Source organism: Brassica napus, chromosome A2, assembly GCF_020379485.1.
Source record: "Brassica napus cultivar Da-Ae chromosome A2, Da-Ae, whole genome shotgun sequence".
In the NCBI taxonomy this organism is placed as follows: domain Eukaryota; kingdom Viridiplantae; phylum Streptophyta; class Magnoliopsida; order Brassicales; family Brassicaceae; genus Brassica; species Brassica napus.
The window spans coordinates 18,451,335-18,471,720 of NC_063435.1; the positions used below are offsets into that span (position 1 = coordinate 18,451,335).

At 35.6% G+C, this 20,386-nt stretch overlaps 1 protein-coding gene across 1 annotated transcript; it reads right to left on the reverse strand.

Annotated features, from left to right (window-relative positions):
* Positions 1-7,777: 7,777 nt before the first annotated feature.
* On the reverse strand, positions 7,778-9,592 carry LOC106371597 (prostaglandin E synthase 2). The gene is made up of 6 exons (XM_013811677.3): positions 9,149-9,592; positions 8,950-9,084; positions 8,800-8,878; positions 8,639-8,733; positions 8,281-8,448; positions 7,778-8,204 (listed from the first exon to the last, which is right to left on the reverse strand). Exons 1-6 carry the CDS (start codon positions 9,450-9,452, stop codon positions 8,044-8,046), a joined length of 942 nt encoding a protein of 313 aa, XP_013667131.1. The 5' UTR covers positions 9,453-9,592; the 3' UTR covers positions 7,778-8,043.
* Positions 9,593-20,386: the final 10,794 nt, after the last annotated feature.

Below are 20,386 nucleotides of genomic sequence, written 5' to 3' on the forward strand. Positions count from 1 at the left end.
TTGATGTTCAGATTTTTTAATATAATTAGCAAAACAAAAATACAAAATTCAGTATTTCTTATCTATGCTGCATGTTTGATGTTTGTTTGGTGTTAAAGAACTACATCACATTTTTGACACATAATTACATAAAACATACTAATTAAAGTGGTTTTGAAAGGAAATTAAATTAGGCTTTGATATCAGCCAGTTATATTACACGGTGAAGCCCAAAAAAATTGTGAATTAAGTTGAGCTCTCATGATCCACAAAATAATCACATATCCTCATCCAGCCCCTTTTGAAATATTGATAATCTAATGTGACCGTTCAGGAAGAGGAAAAAAAAACATAAATAAAGGTAATTGAAAAAAAAAACACAAATCTTTTGGCGATTTTAGTTTTGAAAAATCTATAGGATGGATGGAACATATATTTATAAGAGATCTGATATTCAATGGAAGTAGGTAAAATCTTTCCAAAATCATGTTGATACCAACTTGAATAAAAGATGCGTATGTGGGAGAATAAATATATATAAATGTTAATATATGTTCCATCTATAGGATGGATGGAACATATATTTATACGTATGTAGATTCGTATAAGTATATAGTCAAAGAAACGCTGATTTTCATGTTTACATTTGTAAGTTTTGCGAGGAGGCTATGTTGCGGTGAGAAAGTTTGTGTTGAGAACGACGTACGGTAGCTTGATGTGTAGATTGCACCGCCGAGAAAGAAAAAAATGTTTACAACACAAGGAAGTAGCAACGTGATTTCATGGTAGCATGCTTAAACGCTAATTAGTTTACTTTTCACTTTCTGATTCCTTTCTTTTTTTTTTTTTGGTCAAAATTCCTTTCATTTTTTTTTTTTATTACTTAGGTCTTTTATCAAATTTTGTATGTGTTTTCTGGTTCTTCTATCAAATTTTCTATGTTAATAAATGGTCTCTGCGTCTTTTGTTCAAACCTTTTTCGGACAGTTAGAAACCATCTACGCCTGTATATATAATAACTGGTTAACAGACTAGATCTCGTATCTCAACGGTTAGTATGTCGACAACGAAAAAGTGTCGATCGATGGTCCTATTAGAACGTCGACCGATACACCTTTGCCAACGTCGATCGATAGTCAGTTGAGGACATCGATCGACGGGTTCTAGCCAGGCCTATGCGCGAGTATGATATGCCCTACTAAGATACTAAATTGGCAGTTAGCCCTTTCTAGCAGTCCTAATATGATAGATAGATGTCAGGATGAGATAACAAGGGTGCTTGAATATGCAATCCTATGATCAAGTTCTAGTTAGCAAGGCTAAAACAAGCAATGAATACAAATCTATCATGAATATCACAACAAGGCAGATCTATAGTTTGGGGCTAATCCCACAAACCTATCTGAACCATGGATCTAATAATTGAACTACTCAGACATAGCAAAGCAATTCATAACAATGAAGAAATAGAAACTCATAGTATAGATGAAAAGAAATGATAACAAGGAGTTCCAAGCATAAGTGATCTTCTCTCCAAAACTCTCTTTTCTCTCAAAGTAAAACTTGTAACCAAAAAAGGTCTCTCTGCCGTCAAAAACCTTAGGCCGTATATAATCTACTTGGTTAAAAACTCGTCAGGGTATTTTCGTAATTTGGCTTGGTCTTGGGTTTTAAGTCTGCTGAATCCAAAATGTCTCGTGTCTGATGTCTCGACATCGATCGATGGTACTTGTGTACATCGATCGATATTAATCTTCATTTGTCGAGGTATCTCCTGGTATCGATCGTCAGCACTGATGCGCATCGATCGATTGTTCTTCCTCTCGTCGACCTCTACGTGGTCAGCTCGGGTGAAATGTCCTTTAAGCTCCAAAATGCTCCAAAGTCATAGCTTTACTCCGAAATGCACCTGAACCTGAAAACATACCTAGAAGAGTAAAAAACATAGATATATATATATAGTAAAACACCTATATACCATGGATGAAAACGGGTCAAATCCAAGGTATATCAGGGAGAAAGTCAGCCAACAACCTAAATTCAGGTTTGCTCTCCTATTATATTTTATTGGTCTTGTGATAATCTTCTAACAGCATTGGTCTTGTGATAATCTTCTAACATGAATTTTGGCTCTTTTTCAGGTCTCAGGTTATTAAGGAATGTTATTATTATGGATCATTTCTTTTGGTATCGTATTTTCAAGAACAAGACAGCCTAGAAGTTGGACGTTGGTCTCCAATTTTCGCTCATAGCTGCTCAATGATAACTCAATTAAACATTCTATATATAGACCCAATTTTGCCTCCAATTTTCGCTCATAGCTGCTCAATGATAACTCAATTAAACATCCTATATATAGACCCAAAACTTGATTAATAACAAAAACGATTGTTTACATGTACCATATGAGGAATTAGGGTTCGATGTGGTAGACATTAGTGGTTCTCTCTCAATCACGTTTTACTCTCCTCTCTCTCTGAAACTCTGATTCTTTTCTTCTTCTCGCGACTTCAAAATTTTGTTCCAGAAAACACAAAACGACGTCGTTTTCCAAAGCCCACAATGACATCGTTTCTATTCCTTTCGGTTTGATAATCCACGTAATTAACTCATTTTATCCACGTAACCCACGTTTAAGTCCACATAATACACCGTTAGAATAAAGTTAACGGAAACATGGTTCATGTATGTATTGACCTAAGAGTGTTAGTTGATGTATGAATTTTGAATAGAAATTATGTTGATGTATGTTTTTGCACAGGCCCAAAATTCATGTATTGAACTGTTGATGTATGAATTGGCCGTTTTCCCGTGGAAAGAGTATTTTCAAGTGTAGATCTTATAAGACGATTCAGAATTGTGCAACTAGACGTAAATTCTTATGAATCATTAAAAATGTAAAATTGTCGGATGTATAATCATTTATGTAATATTTTTTATATTAATCAGTCGGTACAAAAAAGAGCAAATTATAGGACAAAAGCAAAAGTATTCCATCTCTTGGTAGAGCATACATACATCAAACATTATAATAAATATTGTACCATACAAAAAATATATAGGGTAAAAGTTAGTGTATTTAAAAAACGGTTACGAAAAAAATACACATTTGATCATATGATTTTGTTGTTTTCTATATATTTTATGTATTTACGTTTTTCAAAAATAAATACTGTTTTCCATTGATAAAATATAATTTTCGTGTATTGGTTAACCAATTTTGAGTGCATTACGGGTTGGGACACTTTTTGTCTTTTTTAACAAGATCAGGCACAAGTTGCATTTGTGACACTTTATCTAGTTTGTGTGGTTATTCCGGACCAAAGTGTCCTCAGTTTCCTTAACTGAGACAAAGAGGTGAGTTAGTGAATATAATATTTTTATTCTAAAGTTGAAAACGACTTTACAACAACGTTGTGTTTTCTGTGCCTAGGAAGAGTTATTACGTTTGGTTTCAGGATAATGGGGACAATTTACAACCGTCAAATGAGATTGAATCCAATGGTTTGTGTTGTATGCTGTTTGGAAAGTAGGTTTTATAATAAATGCAGCCTTCATCGGTTGTTTTTGAAACTCCGAGCTCTGATAGTCGCTAGTTCTTGTAAGCTTTTTTATCAGCCATTTGTCTTTAGCTTAAACACAATGTTAGTTAAAGTGTTTACCATAATTGTTGCAGGGGTATTAGATGGAGGAGCAATGTTTGGTTTTGAGTGGCGATTGGGTTTGTGGCGAAGGAGGGAAATGGGATTTTATCTTCGAGAAGAATCGTATGGGTCGTACGGTTCAGATGTACGAGGGTATTGGGGTGAAGGAGCTGGAGGGGAATGTACTGCGTGAGTTCAGAGTATATGAGGCCCGTCACCGTGTGTCTTTAAGCTACTGGCCACCAACAAGCTTCAAACTTGCAACGGGGATTAGAACTCCACCTGTTTTGATAACAAACTCGGGGGCTGTGAAGTTTTTTTGTGAACATCAGAAAGTGAAAGAGGGGATGAATCTGTTTGCGAAGTTTGAACTCAAAGCTGCTTGCGTGGACGACGAATTTGTGGATGACTCTGGAATGGGATTTGTGTCGCAGAAGAGTCGAGGTTTTTGGGGAGAAAGGATGTTGGTTATGCTTCGAGGAAAGGCAACGTGACATCCGCTGCGTCGAAGACTCGAGTAATTAACATTGTCGACGACGACGAGTTTGTGCGGCAAGTTGAGAGAGTTGAGGAGAAACTCATAGGTGAAAGTGGGAAAGGAGAAAGCAGCAAAACAGAAGAAGATAACAGTTGCAATTTGGCAACAGATGAAGAAGAGAACTTGGAGATGGACGAGATTCCACTGAGGCCAAGAGGTTATGATAAGGAGTTCTGGAGTCCATTACTGAAGGGTGATTTCGGGGGTTCTGATGCGGTGAATGTAGTTTTTAACGAGGATGAGATTGTTGAGGGGCTGACCAAAAAGAAAGGACCGCGCACTTACTTCTGTGATACAGGAAGCTGTTTTGACCACTACGTAGAGGGAGGTGGTGGTAGTGGAGGAGGTGGTAGTGGAGGAGAAGCGAAAGTGGAGGAACCACATGATTACAATAATCCTTGGATGGGAGGTCGTACTAAGGCAGGGGTGGATGTTAACAGGGGTGAAGTGCCAAAACGAAAACTTGAGGACATCGATGATGAAGAGTTTGACATCCCACCGCTTTTTGATGATACCGAATGGGATGCTGCTGAAATACCAGACATGGATGTGGATGAGTTTGACAGTAGGATAGAAGTTGGTAAGGTGTTTGGAAGCAAAGAGGATTGTCAGATTGCTTTAGCCATATATGCGATAAAGAAGCAGTTCAAGTTCACTCAGACACAGACAAAGATAAATTCTTTTGTTGTTGAGTGTCCTGATAGCCGGTGTGATTGGAGAGTAACGGCCCATAAAGTTAGGGGATGTGGTTACTATGAGATAAAGAAGGCACAACTAGATCATAGCTGTCCAATAGAGTTTAGGAATGGGTACAAGAATAAAGCGACCTCACATGTGATTGCTGCGGGTTACAAAGCGAAGTTTGGAGATATGGGTAAGCTTTTGGTAGCTAGGGATTTGCAAAAACTTGTTTTGGAGGATCTGCGGGTGAATGCGTCATACATGAAGTGTTATAGGGCAAAGGAGAAAGCAGTTTTGGGGTTGCGTAGTTCTGATGAGGACTCTTACTTGAACCTGCCCGAGTATTTGTATATGTTGAAACTGGCAAATCCATGGACTATTGCTGATTTGGAAACAGATGTGGACAAAGACGGGGACGAACGGTTTCTATATTTATTTCTAGCATTTGGGGCGTCGATAAGTGGTTTTCGAAAGCTGCGACATGTATTGGTGGTAGATGGCACACACCTTAATGGGAAGTACAAAGGAGTGTTGTTAACCGCAAGTGGGCAAGATGCTAATTTCCAGATCTTCCCCCTTGCATTTGCGGTTGTGGACAGTGAGGATGAGGATGCATGGACATGGTTTTTGCAGAAGCTAGAGAGAATTCTTGGGGACTCACCTAGTTTAGCGATAATTTCTGACAGGGCGGTGTGCATATCTGATGCGGTGAGCAAGATTTATCCTCAGGCTAAGCATGGAGCTTGCATTGTTCATCTTGCTAGGAATGTTAACTCCCGGTTCTCAAGAAAGAACCTAGCGAAGATGGTTACATCCGCAGGAATGGTGCACAGTCTAGGGGAATTCAGAAATTATTATGCTAAAATAATAGCGACTAACAGTGCTTGTGGGGTTTATTTGGGTCAAATTGGAGTTCAGTGTTGGTCTAGAGCGAATTTCCCAGGTGAGAGGTTTAACATCATGACGAGCAATATAGCTGAACAACTTAACAAGGCGTTGTTGGAGGGTAGGGGAGCTGCTATAATGGAGTTGGTAACATTCATTCAAAGAATGATGACCAGGTGGTTCAGTGCGAGAAGTAAGAAGGCAGAGAGACACAGAGGTTTGGTGAGCGTGGAAGTTGACAAACAGATGACGAAAAACATGGCCACTATTAGAGGCAGCAAGATAAATGCAGTGAGTAGCTGGAGCAGCCAGATTTTGGGAAAGTTTGGCAGATCAGACAAGGTAATGCTAGCTGAGAGGAAATGTAGTTGTAAGTATTTTGATAATATCAAAATACCTTGTGGGCATGCTATGCTTGCAGCTGATGGTCTTGGTGTGTCTCACGACACATTGTGTGGACATTGGTATAAAACGAGTATGTGGAGGGAGATATACTCAGGTGTTATCAGCCCCCAGGGTGATGCAAGGGACGTTGATATACCTGAAGAAGTCAGCAGTATGATTCTGTATCCTCCTAATACGAAGAGACAACCAGGAAGGCGCAGGAAAACACGTATACCATCGACAGGGGAAATATGGGTGAGTGTTAGTAATTTCTAAGTAAGTAGCTAAAGTAATATTGTACTTGACTTAGACTGGTATTGTGGTTTTGATGGGGTTTGCAGGAGGCTAAGAAGAAACTTGTGAAGAACAAATGTGGAAGGTGCAGGTGTGAAGGACATAACCGAACAAACTGCGCAGTCCCCATATAAGGTCGTGCATGGAGGGTGTCTTTTCTATTGGAATGGGAGAGCTGAAGGATGTTTTTTCGTCCTTGTTTGTTTTGGAATGATGTTTGTTTCTGAAACGTTCTTGTTTGTTTTGGAAGGATGTTTTATTCTTCTGTTATTTTGAACTGCGTAATTGAAACTAAAACATGGATGTTTTTAGGAGTTTTTTTGGAGATGATGTTTTAATCATTCGGAAGCTAAGGATATGAAGGTTAAGAAAAACTATAATACAAGAGACAATATTAGTTAATAAATAACCGAAGAGAATAATATAGATGGTTTATGTGGTATATAGATTTTGGAAATGTAAAATATGACAAAGATTTTGTGGTTACTTTGGATGTGGACGGGAAAGGGTGTATAAATGTTTTGGTAGAAAATATATTAAAAGAAGTTTTGTTGGAAAGACTAAACATCAAGGTTCTGAGTTTGGTCAACAGTATTAACACGAGTTGTAGGAAATAGTTAAGATTAACTGCATTGGTAGAGACAAAGCCGAAGGTGCTGAGTTTGGACAACAAATAGAGATAAATGACCAAAAAAACATAATTTAGAAGACATAGTTAAGAGCAACATCATGAGTGGTGACAAAGCATAAGGTGCTGAGTTTGGATACACAGATAGATGGATAAGACAAACATTAGAATACATAGTTGAGAACACAAACTTCTAGTTGCTGAGTTTAGGATACAGTCAAGCCATGGTCTCCACCGCAATGATCTGCTTTCAAAAATCGTAGGGAAAGAGATTGTGGTTTTGTTTTTTTTTTTTGACATTCTAATTTAAGACATGTGTTGTTGGGGGTGGGTTAACTATAGTTAGATACTGGAAAATGGAGTCTCTGGTTAGATTAGTTTTGAAGGTATGTGAGATATTGCACATAGATAAAGTGGACGGCATGTGCAAAATGTCTGATCCTGTAAAATAAAAGACATAATGTGTTTTATAATGTAAAAATTTCACCAATTTTCCATATTCCCAGTATTGGTTAACTAATTTTCGAGTATTGGTCTATTGGGAGAAGTAAACCCCCACTTTGCCTTTTAGAGCCAATTTTCCATATTCCCATTCTCGAATGTTGTCGAATCGTTGAGAGTTGAGAAATAATATTATTACATTATGGGATATAGATTAAAACACATCAAAAGCAATTGAAAAATACAAGAAAAAAAAAATTTCGCTTCCACACAAAATCACAAATCTTTTTTGGTTTTCAATAGTTCAGTATAAATTTTTGTAATATAAATGTTGTATTACTGATTCAACAGTTCAATAAGAGAAAATCCAACAAACGACTTTTTAGCAAAAGCAAGAATGACAAAACCATGCATGTCACAGTACTTTAAATCCCCATTCACAAGAGAAGTTTTTTACTTTGGTTTCTTTCTCTAGTTCTAAAACGTAAGATATTATTAGGCCATGAAATACGCGAAATATTATGCAATTCATTTTCTTATTAGAGATATATAAATCAAAGCAAACTCCTTTACTCTTTGATCCCAGAAGGCTCTCCGACCGTGTTCTCCATACGAGAAAACCATTCACCTATGCGCGTGTTGTCCACCATATCCTTACCCGATCTAAGGTACCTTATAGGCCTCAAGACACCAAATACTGCGAGATCGGCTAAGTTTGGTCTTGAACCACCTGTAAATAAATGCTACAATTATGGACCAATCAAGAAAGTGAGGACTATGAATTTGCGTTGTAAAGTTGGATATACCGAGGAATGGACGCCCATTCAAGGCATCGACCCATGTCTCAGCAGCATCATAAAGAGCTGCACGTTCATCTGTTATGTTATATTTCTTCTTCAGTTTCTTTGACACAAAGTACATTGCCGTTGCTCCTGCATACTTTGCCACTAATCTTTCCGTGAAACTGAAATTTCCTATAATTATCCAGGGCAATATATTAGGACTTAGACAAGATGTACACTCTCCTACACAAGCTGTACGATCATATAAAAACAGGAATCCCAAGAACTCATCTGGTTATAACATACTGACCAATACCTATAATCCAAAAGGATATAAATACAAAAAGAGCAAGCAAACAAGACTGTAAGTCTGTAACCATACCATGGGTGGTGATGTAGTCAAAGGACTCTAGAGCCTCTGAAGTACTCCTGTATATGTTTGGTGACAAAATATGCACAAGGTGATTGTCCACCCACCTATCAAAGGCAAATTCATTATCAGCTGCATTGGTCACCAAAAATTAGAAAGAAAAAGAATCATACTTGCGCCATATCGTCTCTTCATCATCTTCAGACTTTGAAATTCCAGGGTGCATCCTTTGGAATAAGCTATCGATAATCACTGCACAATAGAAACAAAGATTACTCAACAGAGCAAGCATGTATGTGGTCCTAGTAAGGATGGGCACAAACCTGAAGAATCAACCAACTGTTCACCGTCAACAGTAAGGATTGGCACCTTCTTGTAATCAGACCATTTGATTTCTTTCTTAAACAAAGGGTTCACTTCAACAATCTTGTATGGAATCTTGTTGAAATCCAAGAAGGCTACAGAGAATAACCAATCAGACGAGAACCCATGAAACTGGATCGGGATCTAAACATTCATTACCTTTGACCTTATTGCAGAAAGGGCAAGCCTCGTACTGATACAGAACCACCTCTTTAGGGTTGAATTTATGGGACATCTCCTTGGCGTGGACTTCCTGACCAAGGGACGATGCGGCAGCGGCGGAAAAGAAAACAATCCCAGCGACTCCGCCGGCAAAAGACGGCGTGGGTAGACCACCAAATCTCGGGGACGGAGGCTCCGAAGAAGGAATCGTGGTCATCATCGCTGTGGTATGAGCGAGGCGTGGATGGACGGCGACGGAGGATGAGATGGTGCGCGCAGCGAGTCCGGTAACTCTCCTCATAGCTCCTGGGGGAAAATGAGATGAGATCTTTGATTGTTCGCTTTGGAGGCGGGTTATTCAACCAAATGGGTTTTTAGGGTTTTAGATGTGTCCACGATCCAGATTATTCGTTTCTTTGTATGCTTTGCAAATATACATTTAAAACATTTTTGACCCAAAAAAAACATATATTTTAAATAGAACTTATTTAAATAAACAAAAAAAAATACTTTTTCAGACAGATGCTAAAGAGAGATAAAAACAGAAAAGCGGAGAGAGAGAGAGAGAGTGTTTTTGGTTACTTATTTAATTTTTGTTTTTTTATGTTATTGGGTGTAATCTAATCTATTAAAAAGGAAGTACAAAATTAGATTACTCCTTAGTTTTATCACTTATTTATAACTAGGTGGCCGGCTCGCACTCTGTGCGAACATAGACATATTCAAATTATTAACTAAGTAGTACATAGTTTTATAAGTAACGAATTTTATATCATAATACCACTGCCCTTGTGAAAAAGCATCAGGTACAAAAAAATGTTGGTACTCAATATTTTACATGGACGAGATGGAACAAAGTAACTTCAGTATCAAGAGGTATTTATTGTGTGTACGTATAATTGCAACGTTCCAAAATAATTTGTATGTTTAAGAAGATATTTTATTTTCAAAATCTGGAATAAATAGTGTATAGTTTCAGAGGTAACATATTTTATATTATCACTACATTCCCATTGAAACCCTCTTTTACCATTTCAAAATGTAATTAAGGACATAAAAATTCAAAATATGGAATAAAAATTTCAAAATATGTAATAGATATGGAATAAATAATGTTAGAAATGGGTTGAGCAAAGAGAAGATACGAATTGTAGCCGGTGATTTTCGAATCAGACTCTGTCAGCTTATCAAAACTATTAACTCGGCGATTAAATATCCAGCTCCCTATGGAGTGACTGCGGATATTGTATCGCATATGCGGATATTTTATCGCATATGCGGATATTAATATTATGATTAGTTTAATTTTACATGGTTAGTTAATTTTTACATACAATGACATGTATATGCATAATATATATTATATGTATAATAATCACATAGTTATGATTCATTATTTGTGGTTGAAAACTATAAATCTTCTTAACATTATTTAATTCAAGATATAATGCAATCTACTTTGCTGTTAGTTTTTATTTTTTATTGTAAAATATACAAATTACATTCATTAATTTTTAAACTCTAAACTCTTGGTAAACCTTAAACCCTTGAGTATACTCTAACCCTTTGGCTTTACCGGATAAATCATAAACAATAAACTCAAAACTTTTGGATATACCGTAAACACTAATCTCTCTCTCTCTCTCCCTCTCTCCTCTCTCTCCCTCTCTCCTCTCTCTCCCTCTCTCCCACTCTCTCTCCCCTCTCCTCCTCCCTCCTCCCTCCCTCTCTCTCTCCGTCCCTCCCTCTCCCTCCCTCCCTCTCCCTCCCTCTCTCTCCCTCCCTCTCTCTCTCACCTATTAATAGTGAGAAAAATATCTTTATTATTGATTTACAACATTACAATATCGCGAATTCCACAAAAGTAAAACAAAAAAATTAATTAATAGAAAATCTAACAAAAGCCACATCTTAACCAATAGAAGAGTATACTATTGATAACACGTTTCAAAACTTAAACAATGTAAATGAGCTTCCGTTCAAACGCATGATTGATTCAATCTCCGCCAAAGATAAACTCTTAATTTGATCTTCTGATAAACTCAAGCCTGAAAGAACATGTAAAAATTAATTTGATCTACTGACGTTTTTTTTATAAAAACATGATAAGCTAAGAAGTAGAATATTCTTTAATAAATTCTCAATAAATCTTATACTTATAAGGTAATATTATTTTTGGAATATCTTGTTAATAAAGCTAAATGAGAACATCTCGTGAATAGATTGCACCAGAATTTTGGTTGACAAGTCTCACCATAAATATTAAGTTTTAAATGCATGATTTTAGGAGAGAAAATATCTTGTCATTAATTTCGTTTCTCTACATCTAAAATATTTAGTGAGTATTTAATGAATTAAACAGAGAAATGATCTCAAAAAGATGTTATTTGAATCGAAAAAACAAAAAAGATAAGTAAAATGCTAGACTTTACTAAAATATTTAGCTTTCACAATAAGCTATGTAATAGAATGTTCTCAAATTAATTTTAAAAATGTATCTACCTATAAGTTAGGATTATTTATGAAATATATTGTTAATAAAATTATATTTTAAATATAAAAAGGAGAATATCTCGGGAGTAGTTTACACTAATGATTTAATTAACAAATCTTGTCCTTAAAGTTTAAATATTAAAGCATGAGATTGGGAAATAAGATATTATTTCAGTAGAGAAAATACCATCCTACTATAGATATTTTAAAAATATAATTGATTATCCAATTTTGATGTACAGTAGAGAAAATATCATTCTAAGTGCACATCTTTTGCAGGATCGGAATGGTAAACTCTTATAGGTCTGAAATATGACCACTTCTCTCAAATCATCTCTGAAAAAATATAAAACAAAATCACAATCAGCAAACCAAAAAACAAATATGTGTATATATAAGCTTATAATTCTAAACAATAATATAAATCTACAAATCAAAAAAAGAAAAATATTTGCAGCACAAAAAGATGCTATTGAAATGATTTAGCTGAGAGATGTTATCAAATTGAGTAAAATTTTTATACCAGATTGAGGAACAAAGATGTTATCGAAATGATATATCAAAGAGGTGTACAATCAAATCATATATAGCTTCAGTGGAGAAATCGTCATAATAGGGTATCTGCTTATAAACCAAAAGAAAAATCAGCTCTCATGGAATATAAAAGCTTAATGTTCTAAAATAAGAAGAAAAAAAAAAGTTCAGAACATTATTAACATTAAAAGTTCAGAATACAAAGTTCAATTATTTCGTTTCTTCTACTGTGAATGTCTTATTTATAGTAAATTGGTAGACGTTTCTCATTGATTTAGCTTGTATGATAAGCTAAGAAGTAGAATGTTCTTTAATAAATTCTCAATAAATCTTATACTTATAAGGTAATATTATTTTTGGAATATTTTGTTAATAAAGCTAAAGGAGAACATCTCGTGAATAAATTGCACCAGAATTTTGGTTGACAAGTCTCACCATAAATATTAAGTTTTAAATGCATGATTTTAGGAGAGAAAATATCTTGTCAATTAATTTCGTTTCTCTAACATCTAAAATATTTAGTGAGTATTTAATGAATTAAACAGAGAAATGATCGTAAAAAGATGTTCTTTGAATCGAGAAAACACAAAAGTTAAGTATTAAAGTGATTTCATTTTTGGTAGTGTCGATGATTAAAATGAATCGAAAAAGAAATTCTAAAAAATCAATCAACAAAATCAAGAGAATTCTTTCCATTTGTAATAAGGAAACTAATTATTACATGTATTAACTAATATTGTTGCGCAAGTAATATTAATAGAGGGATTAAATTATTTTTTCCTTTTCAATCAGTATTCAATGTTACTTTCCTTTTATAGGGGATCGATGAATTAAAATAAATTATTTGATTTGATAAAATGACTTTATATTCTAATATATCTATAGACTACATAAAATAATAAACCAAAATATTTACTTGAATTGATAAAATGACTTTATATACCATACTTTCGACAATTAGTTACCATAAATAGTTATTAATAATATTATGTAAGTCATTTGGAATCCAAAATATTTATTTGAATTAATAAAATGGATTTATATACCATACTTTCGATAATTAGTTATCATAAATAGTTATTAATAATATTATGTAAGTCATTTGGAAAGTGATGTTAATTGGTCATTAAATTATGTTTTCCCTTGCAATTAGTATTCAATGGTACTTTCCTATTATAGTGGGATCGATGAATTAATTGATATATTGAAATTACAAAATAAGGTAAGTATTTAGAGGGCTTTCCTTTTTAGTAGTGTCGATGGAAAAAATAAATCAAAAAGAAATTCTAAAAAATATTTAACAATAAATAAATATTCAATATAAAGTAAATTTAATTTTATTAATAATTTATAACATTCTGTAAATTATTTTAAATTATGATAAATTTATACTTTAAACAACGATAAATAATTTAAAAATAATATTAATAAACATGTTTGATTTTTTTAATATTTAAATTAATTATTATATAATTATATTCGAATACAATTCATCAAGTAGAGTATAAAATAATTATAATTATCTTATATAAAATTTCATTCATTATATTTTATAGTTTATAAATATTAAAAGTAATAAATAAAACATTATTAATCTTTCTATAATTTCGAGAATCAGTTTCCATAAATTGTTATTCTGTAGATTATATGGCAAGTGATGTTAAATAATTTTAGACTTACCTTAAATTTTAGATCAAAATTAAATAAATAAAAATTAAAAATCATCGACCAATCAAATTATAACAATTTTCTTGAAACTTCACCTATGAACGACACGTCACCAGAAATCATTAAAGTGACTTCTCTTTTAATATATAGGGGATGACATGCTATTGAGATATTTATTGAACCTATATTTAAGTATGTTTGTTTTTTCTTAATTTAAACTAGCCTTTGATATGCGCAGTCCACGCAGGTGTTTTGTCAATTTACAATATCAAATATTTATTATTGTTTAACAATATATTTTACTCCCTCTGCTTTTATTTGTAGGTAGTTTAATATAAAAGCACGCAGATTAAGACTTCTTAACTTTTTAAAAATCAGCAATGAAAACACATGTTGCTTTAACTATAACACATTTATTTTGTCTGAAAAATTTAATTAAAGAGTGAGTCTATTGCTATTCTTAAGAAGAATAAATAGAATAGAAAAATTAAAAAAGTGAACAAGAATACCAAAAATCACACTTTTGAGCTTTTAAGAATTTTACAACAAAATCTTGGAGCCAATTTTTACAAAACAATTTTGGAGCCAATTTTTGTATAACTAATTTGAACTAAAAACTCCAAATTTTACAATGGAGCCAAATCAAAAGAAACTCTGATAGAATAAGAAAACAGTTACGTTAGATCTGTTATTTATAGTGAATTTAGAAGACACAATTTTTGGTAACTAGTAAATATTAGTAGTTAACTACCTATTAAATTTAAAATTTACTCATTGTAAGTTGTGTTCAACTTTTTGGAAAAAGTAACCACTATTTAGTTAAATGTTTTTTAATTATATTATTTTATTGCTTTGGATTCTGTAATATCTTATAATGTGAAACAAATCTATTTTGCTAAAACTACCAACAAATAAAAACAGAGGGAGTATATTTGTATTAGGGATGTGTCCGTGCTACGCATGGGGTTCCGTGAATGTGTTTTATTTATTTGTTGTATTTTACTTTATTTTATGCAAATGTTTTAAAGGATAGTTGTTTATTTTCTGTTGCTAAATTTTATTGCTGTGAGAAGGTATCTCATTAGGTATGAGTTTCATTTGTTTGAAAGGTGTTTATGTATTAAATAATAGGGTCATGTGACAACATGTGGAGTTCCACGTAGACGGTTTGAATTTGGTTTTTTATTCGTCAGTCCGACCTTTTTTTATTAGTCAGACCGACCTTAATTGAAGGGATTTTGGAACTTGTCATCACTATATAATTGGCCTTTTTTATACATATTTGTGTATGTGTTGACGTAAGTGTCGGGGAAAACATTACAACTATAAGAGTATGAATTTGGGTTGTATGTTTTCTATTACTTTTGAATTTATTTTTATTTTTATTGGTACCAAAAAAAATGGAGTTGTTATATAGTTATGCAATATTAGTTTATATATCTGTAGAGATTTAAACTTGCTTCTTACATTATCTAGCTCATTTTAGGTTGATGATTGATTAGTTGTTTTCTATGTGTTATGTGCAGGAATGTAAAAAACACAGAGAAGTTAGAGTTCCCAAGGTTGTTAACTAAGCCAAGGTACATCTCATGAGAAACAAGATACAAGACGACACGATCGAACTTATACTATCACCAAGTTCGATCTTCACTCACCCACCCTAACTCACGTCTCTCACCAGATCAAAATACAAGCTTTATGAAACAGAGTACAAATGAAGAAGAAGATAACCCCCCGTTCCTCACGTGTTTCTCTCACCCTCTCAATAAGCCTCTTAGATCTTCTGACGTATAGGTTTGTGCCGTCCCGACTCTCCTTATCCTGCTCTCCTTTTATATGCTGCTTCTTTGGATAGTTTCACTGACCACTTGACTTGTCCAGCTCACGAATCTCCAACAACCTTTCCTCAGTTCGATGCATCACACTCTCCGCATGACCAGCCAAAACGCGGTGTATACTTCCTGGACTTATCAGAAGATGAACCTCCTTCTGGGCCTCCACATTCAACTTATGTCTTGGCCCAAATATTCAATCTTTAGTCCAAACTTAACCGGGAAATAGTAAACCACAATCAACAAATCTCCACCTTGGTTTTCTATTTCCTACCAAACCGAGAAAGCATCTTTCAGTTTCCTTCTCTCTATCCTCTCCAAACAATTTACCTTGTTGGTAGAGAATCCTTAGATCGATTTCCGTTCTAGCTCGAGCCACTGAGTACTCTCAGTCGACTCCTTCCTTCCTCAAACTTCTGTACCGGTACAGACTTCGTGAGAATATCAGCTGGATTCTCAAGAGTCCCGATCTTCGACACAACTACCAATCCATCTACAACCACATCTCTGATGAAATGAAGCCTGACATCAATGTGCTTAGTTCGCTCGTGAATTACACTGTTCTGAGCCAAAGATAAAGCACTTTGGGAATCACAGAAGATCTCCACCTTCTTCTGTTCAATCCTGAACTCAGAGGTAATACCTTTCAACCAAAGTCCTTCTTTTGTTGCCTCAACTAACGTCATATATTCGGCTTCAGTTGTAGATAGAGCTACAATATGTTGAAGACCAGACCGCCAGCTCACCTTGTTTCCACCAACTTGAAACACATAACCCGTAATCGATCTTCTGCGATCCAGGTCAGACGCATAGTCACTGTCGCAATAACCTTTAACTTCAAACTTATATCCTTGCTTGAATGTTAAAACCAAATCTGTTGTTCCTCTTATGTACCTCATCAGCCATTTAACCGCATTCCAATGTTCTTGGTCAGGGGCACTCATAAAACGGCTAACTAGACCCACATCATAGGCGATATCCGGATGAGACCCAATCATCGAGTACATGAGACTTTCCACTGCGCTAGAATAAGGTACACTCTCCATGACTCTCTGTAGTTATGATCTTAGCTCAGCTTTAGTACTAGACAACTTGAAATGAGACTCCATAGGAGTAGTGACCGGTTTAGACTCCTCCTTCATAAAATTCCGCAAAACTTTGCATAGATAATTCTCTTGAGATAACGTTAACATTCCCTTCTTCCTGTCGCGATGAATATTCATGCCAAGAATTCGCTTAGCACAGCATAAATCCTTCATTTCAAATTCACTACTCAACAACTCCTTAAGCTTCTTCACTTCAGTTAAATCTTTTGCTGCAACTAACATGTCGTCAACATAGAGAAGCAAATAAATCACCTTTCCATTTCCATAGGATTTGAAGTAGGCACATGAATCATACAAACTCCTTTCAAAATCTTGTGCCTTCATAAATTCATCAAATCTTTTGTTCTATTGTCTACGAGACTGTTTCAATCCGTAGATTGACTTCTTCAACCAACACACCTTGTTTCCCTTTTTATAACCTTTGGGTTGCTCCATCAAAATCCTTTCATCCAAGCTTCCATGTAAAAATGATGTTTTTAAATCCAACTGTTCTAGTTCTAGATCTTGATGAACCACCAGAGATAACAACAGCCTGATAGTGACATGCTTAACAACAGGAGAGAAAACCTCGTTGTAATCAATACCTTCGACTTGCGAATATCCCTTTGCTACAACTCTTCCCTTATACCTTTTGTCTTCTCCACCCGGAATTCCTGGTTTGATTTTATATATCCATTTACAGCCAATCGTCCTTTCTCCTTCAGGTCTGTCAATCAGAGACCAAGTTTCATTCTTTTCCAACGAATCCATTTCTTCATCTGAAGCAGCTATCCACTTCCTTTTGTTCTTGCTACGAATGGCTTCTCCATAGGTCAAGGGTTCCTCTTCTTCAATAAGCTCAAACATAACAAGGGCATAAGCTGCGACATCACTGTCATCAAACCTACTTGGAGGTTTTATGTTTCTTCTTTGTCTGTCTCTAGCTAAAACATAAGTCTCAAGACTATCTGAAATTTCAATATTCACCATTTCTTGTTCAGCCTCATCTTGATTCTTACTATCTGAAGAGGAAACTCCACCTGAAGATGAAGATTCAGGAAGATTTTTTATACCAGAATCAATTGGAGTACAAACGTAACTCGCTTCTGTTTTTCCTTTTCTGGATCAGGAACCCTCAGTGAACTTTCTTCAGACTTCTCAATGTCTTTAAACATCACAGCTTCATGAAACACCACATTCCTACTCACAATGATTTTCTTGTCCTCCAAGCTCCAGATTCTGTATCCCTTTACTCCTTGAGGATAGCCCAAGAAAACACCCTTCTTCGCTCTAGGTTTCAACTTTCCTTGGTCCGCATGATAGTATACTAGACAACCAAATCTTCTCATGTGACTATACTCAGGTACTCTACCTGACCAGACTTCTTCAGGAACCTTTAACTCCAATGGAATAGAAGGAGTTATGTTTATCATATATACCACATTTGATGAAGCCTCAGCCCAGAATGACTCACTCAAACCAGTCTCACTCAACAAACTTCGAACCTTTTCCAGAATCGTACAGTTTAGTCTCTCAGCTACTCCGTTCTGTTGGGGAGTGTATGGACACGTCTTTTGCCTAAGAATCCCTTTCCCTTTACAGAACTTATCAAAAGTCTTGTTGCAGTATTCCAAACTGTTATCTGTTCTTAGAACTTTAAGGTTCTTCCCACTTTGATTTTCTACAAGAGTTAGCCATTCCACAACTTCGAGAATGCTTCATTCTTAGTCTTCAGAAAATATACCCAGACTTTCCTCGAGAAGTCATCCACAAATAAGATGTAGTATTGACACTTCGATAAACTGGGTGTGACGTTGGGTGATCCCCACAAATCAGAATGCACATAAGCCAATGGCTCTTCTGAGTTGTGTTTCCTTTTCTTGAAAGACAGTCGATGAAACTTCCCAAGAACGCAATGTTCACACTCCTGCTTGTCTTCCCCATCGACCCCTTTCAGAAAACCATTCTTCACCAGAAGCCTTAAACCCTTTACGCTCATATGACCAAGGCGGCTGTGCCACAAAGATGTCTGATCCAAAACCCCTTCTGCTGAATTTGTCTCTGCAACTATCACGTTTCCATCCAGAAAATACAAGGTGTCTCGATAGTCAGCTGCCAAAACTTGGTTGTTCTCCTTAAAGACATTCAGCCTAAAATCCTTTGATTTAAACCAGCAGCCAAGAGATTCTAACTGACCAAGAGAGATCAAATTTCTCCTAGCAGTAGCTGAGTATCTCACTTCAGTCAGGGTAACAATAACCTTTTTGTGATTCAAAATCTTCACTTTTCTAATAGCAGTTACTTCACAATAGGTATCGTTTCCCATTAAGATCTTTCCTCCATTGATTTCTTCAACATCAAACATGATGTCTTTCTGATACGTCATGTGATAAGAACATCCTGAATCCAACACCCAACCTTCTCTATTTGCTTGATTTGAAGCAGTCAGCATAACAGGCTTATTGTCTAGTGCCTTTCCAATACTTGCTTCTGCATTTACCGAGTTATGTTGTTGGTTCCTCTTGGGGCAGTCTATCTTGAAATGACCCTCAGCACCACAGACCTAGCACGTTCTCTTCATTGTCTTAGGTCTTGATCTGCTCTTGTTTCCTTGCTTTCCTTTCGGATTAGTCTTCTTCTCAGATCTACCACGAGGTGTCTGAAAATACAAGCCCTCATTTCCAGTTGATGTCCCTTGAGTACCCTTTGCCTTCATATCTAACTCAATGGAGTAAGCAGCACGAGTAATGTCCTTCATTGAGATAGTGTCCTGGTCTCGACCATACTTGAGGGTGTGCACTAAGGGTTCAAACCTTCGTGGTAAGCTGTTTAGAAGTATCACCGCTTGATCCTCTTCACTTAACTCAACATCCAGACTAGCCAAATCTGGTACAAGCTTGGTAAAGACATCAAGATTCTTGTCTAGATTCTTTTCTTCATCCATCTTATAGCTGTAGAACCGTTGCTTGAGATAGAATCGGTTTAGTAGGGGCTTGATCTGGTACGTGGACTCTAGTGCCGTCCACATTTCCAAAGTAGTCCTTGCTTTTATGACCTTTCTTAGCACCATATCACTTAAGCTCATAGTGATAAAATTCCTTACCCTTCGATCTTTATCAAGCCACTTAGGATCGGTTTTTTCCTTTGAGTCAGACCCTTCAACCCCCTTTCCTGTCACATCCTCCTCCTTCGGTTGTAGAACATAATCTAAACCGAGAATCTCCAGCTGAGCAAGCAACTTGTGCTTCCATAACGCAAAGTCACCTTCACCATCAAACTTCTCCACCTCGAACCTCGCTTTGGTAGGTTCCATCGCTCAACAACCACAAACTTGATCAGGACCTGTAATCACGAGAAAATAGAAGACCACCACAACAAGAATCCCGCAGAGAAAACCAAGAAAACCAGAAATCCAACGAACACCAGAGTCAACCACACAGATTTTCAAATCTGAAACTAGTGACCCTAACACAAAGCTGATCAGGAAGAGATTCCATAATCTGATCAGATCTATGAAAGAAAACCCTGATCACCACATATCTGAAACTCCCTGAACCGTATAACACGGCTCTGATAGCACTTGTAGTGATTTAAACTTGCTTCTTACGTTATCTAGCTCATTT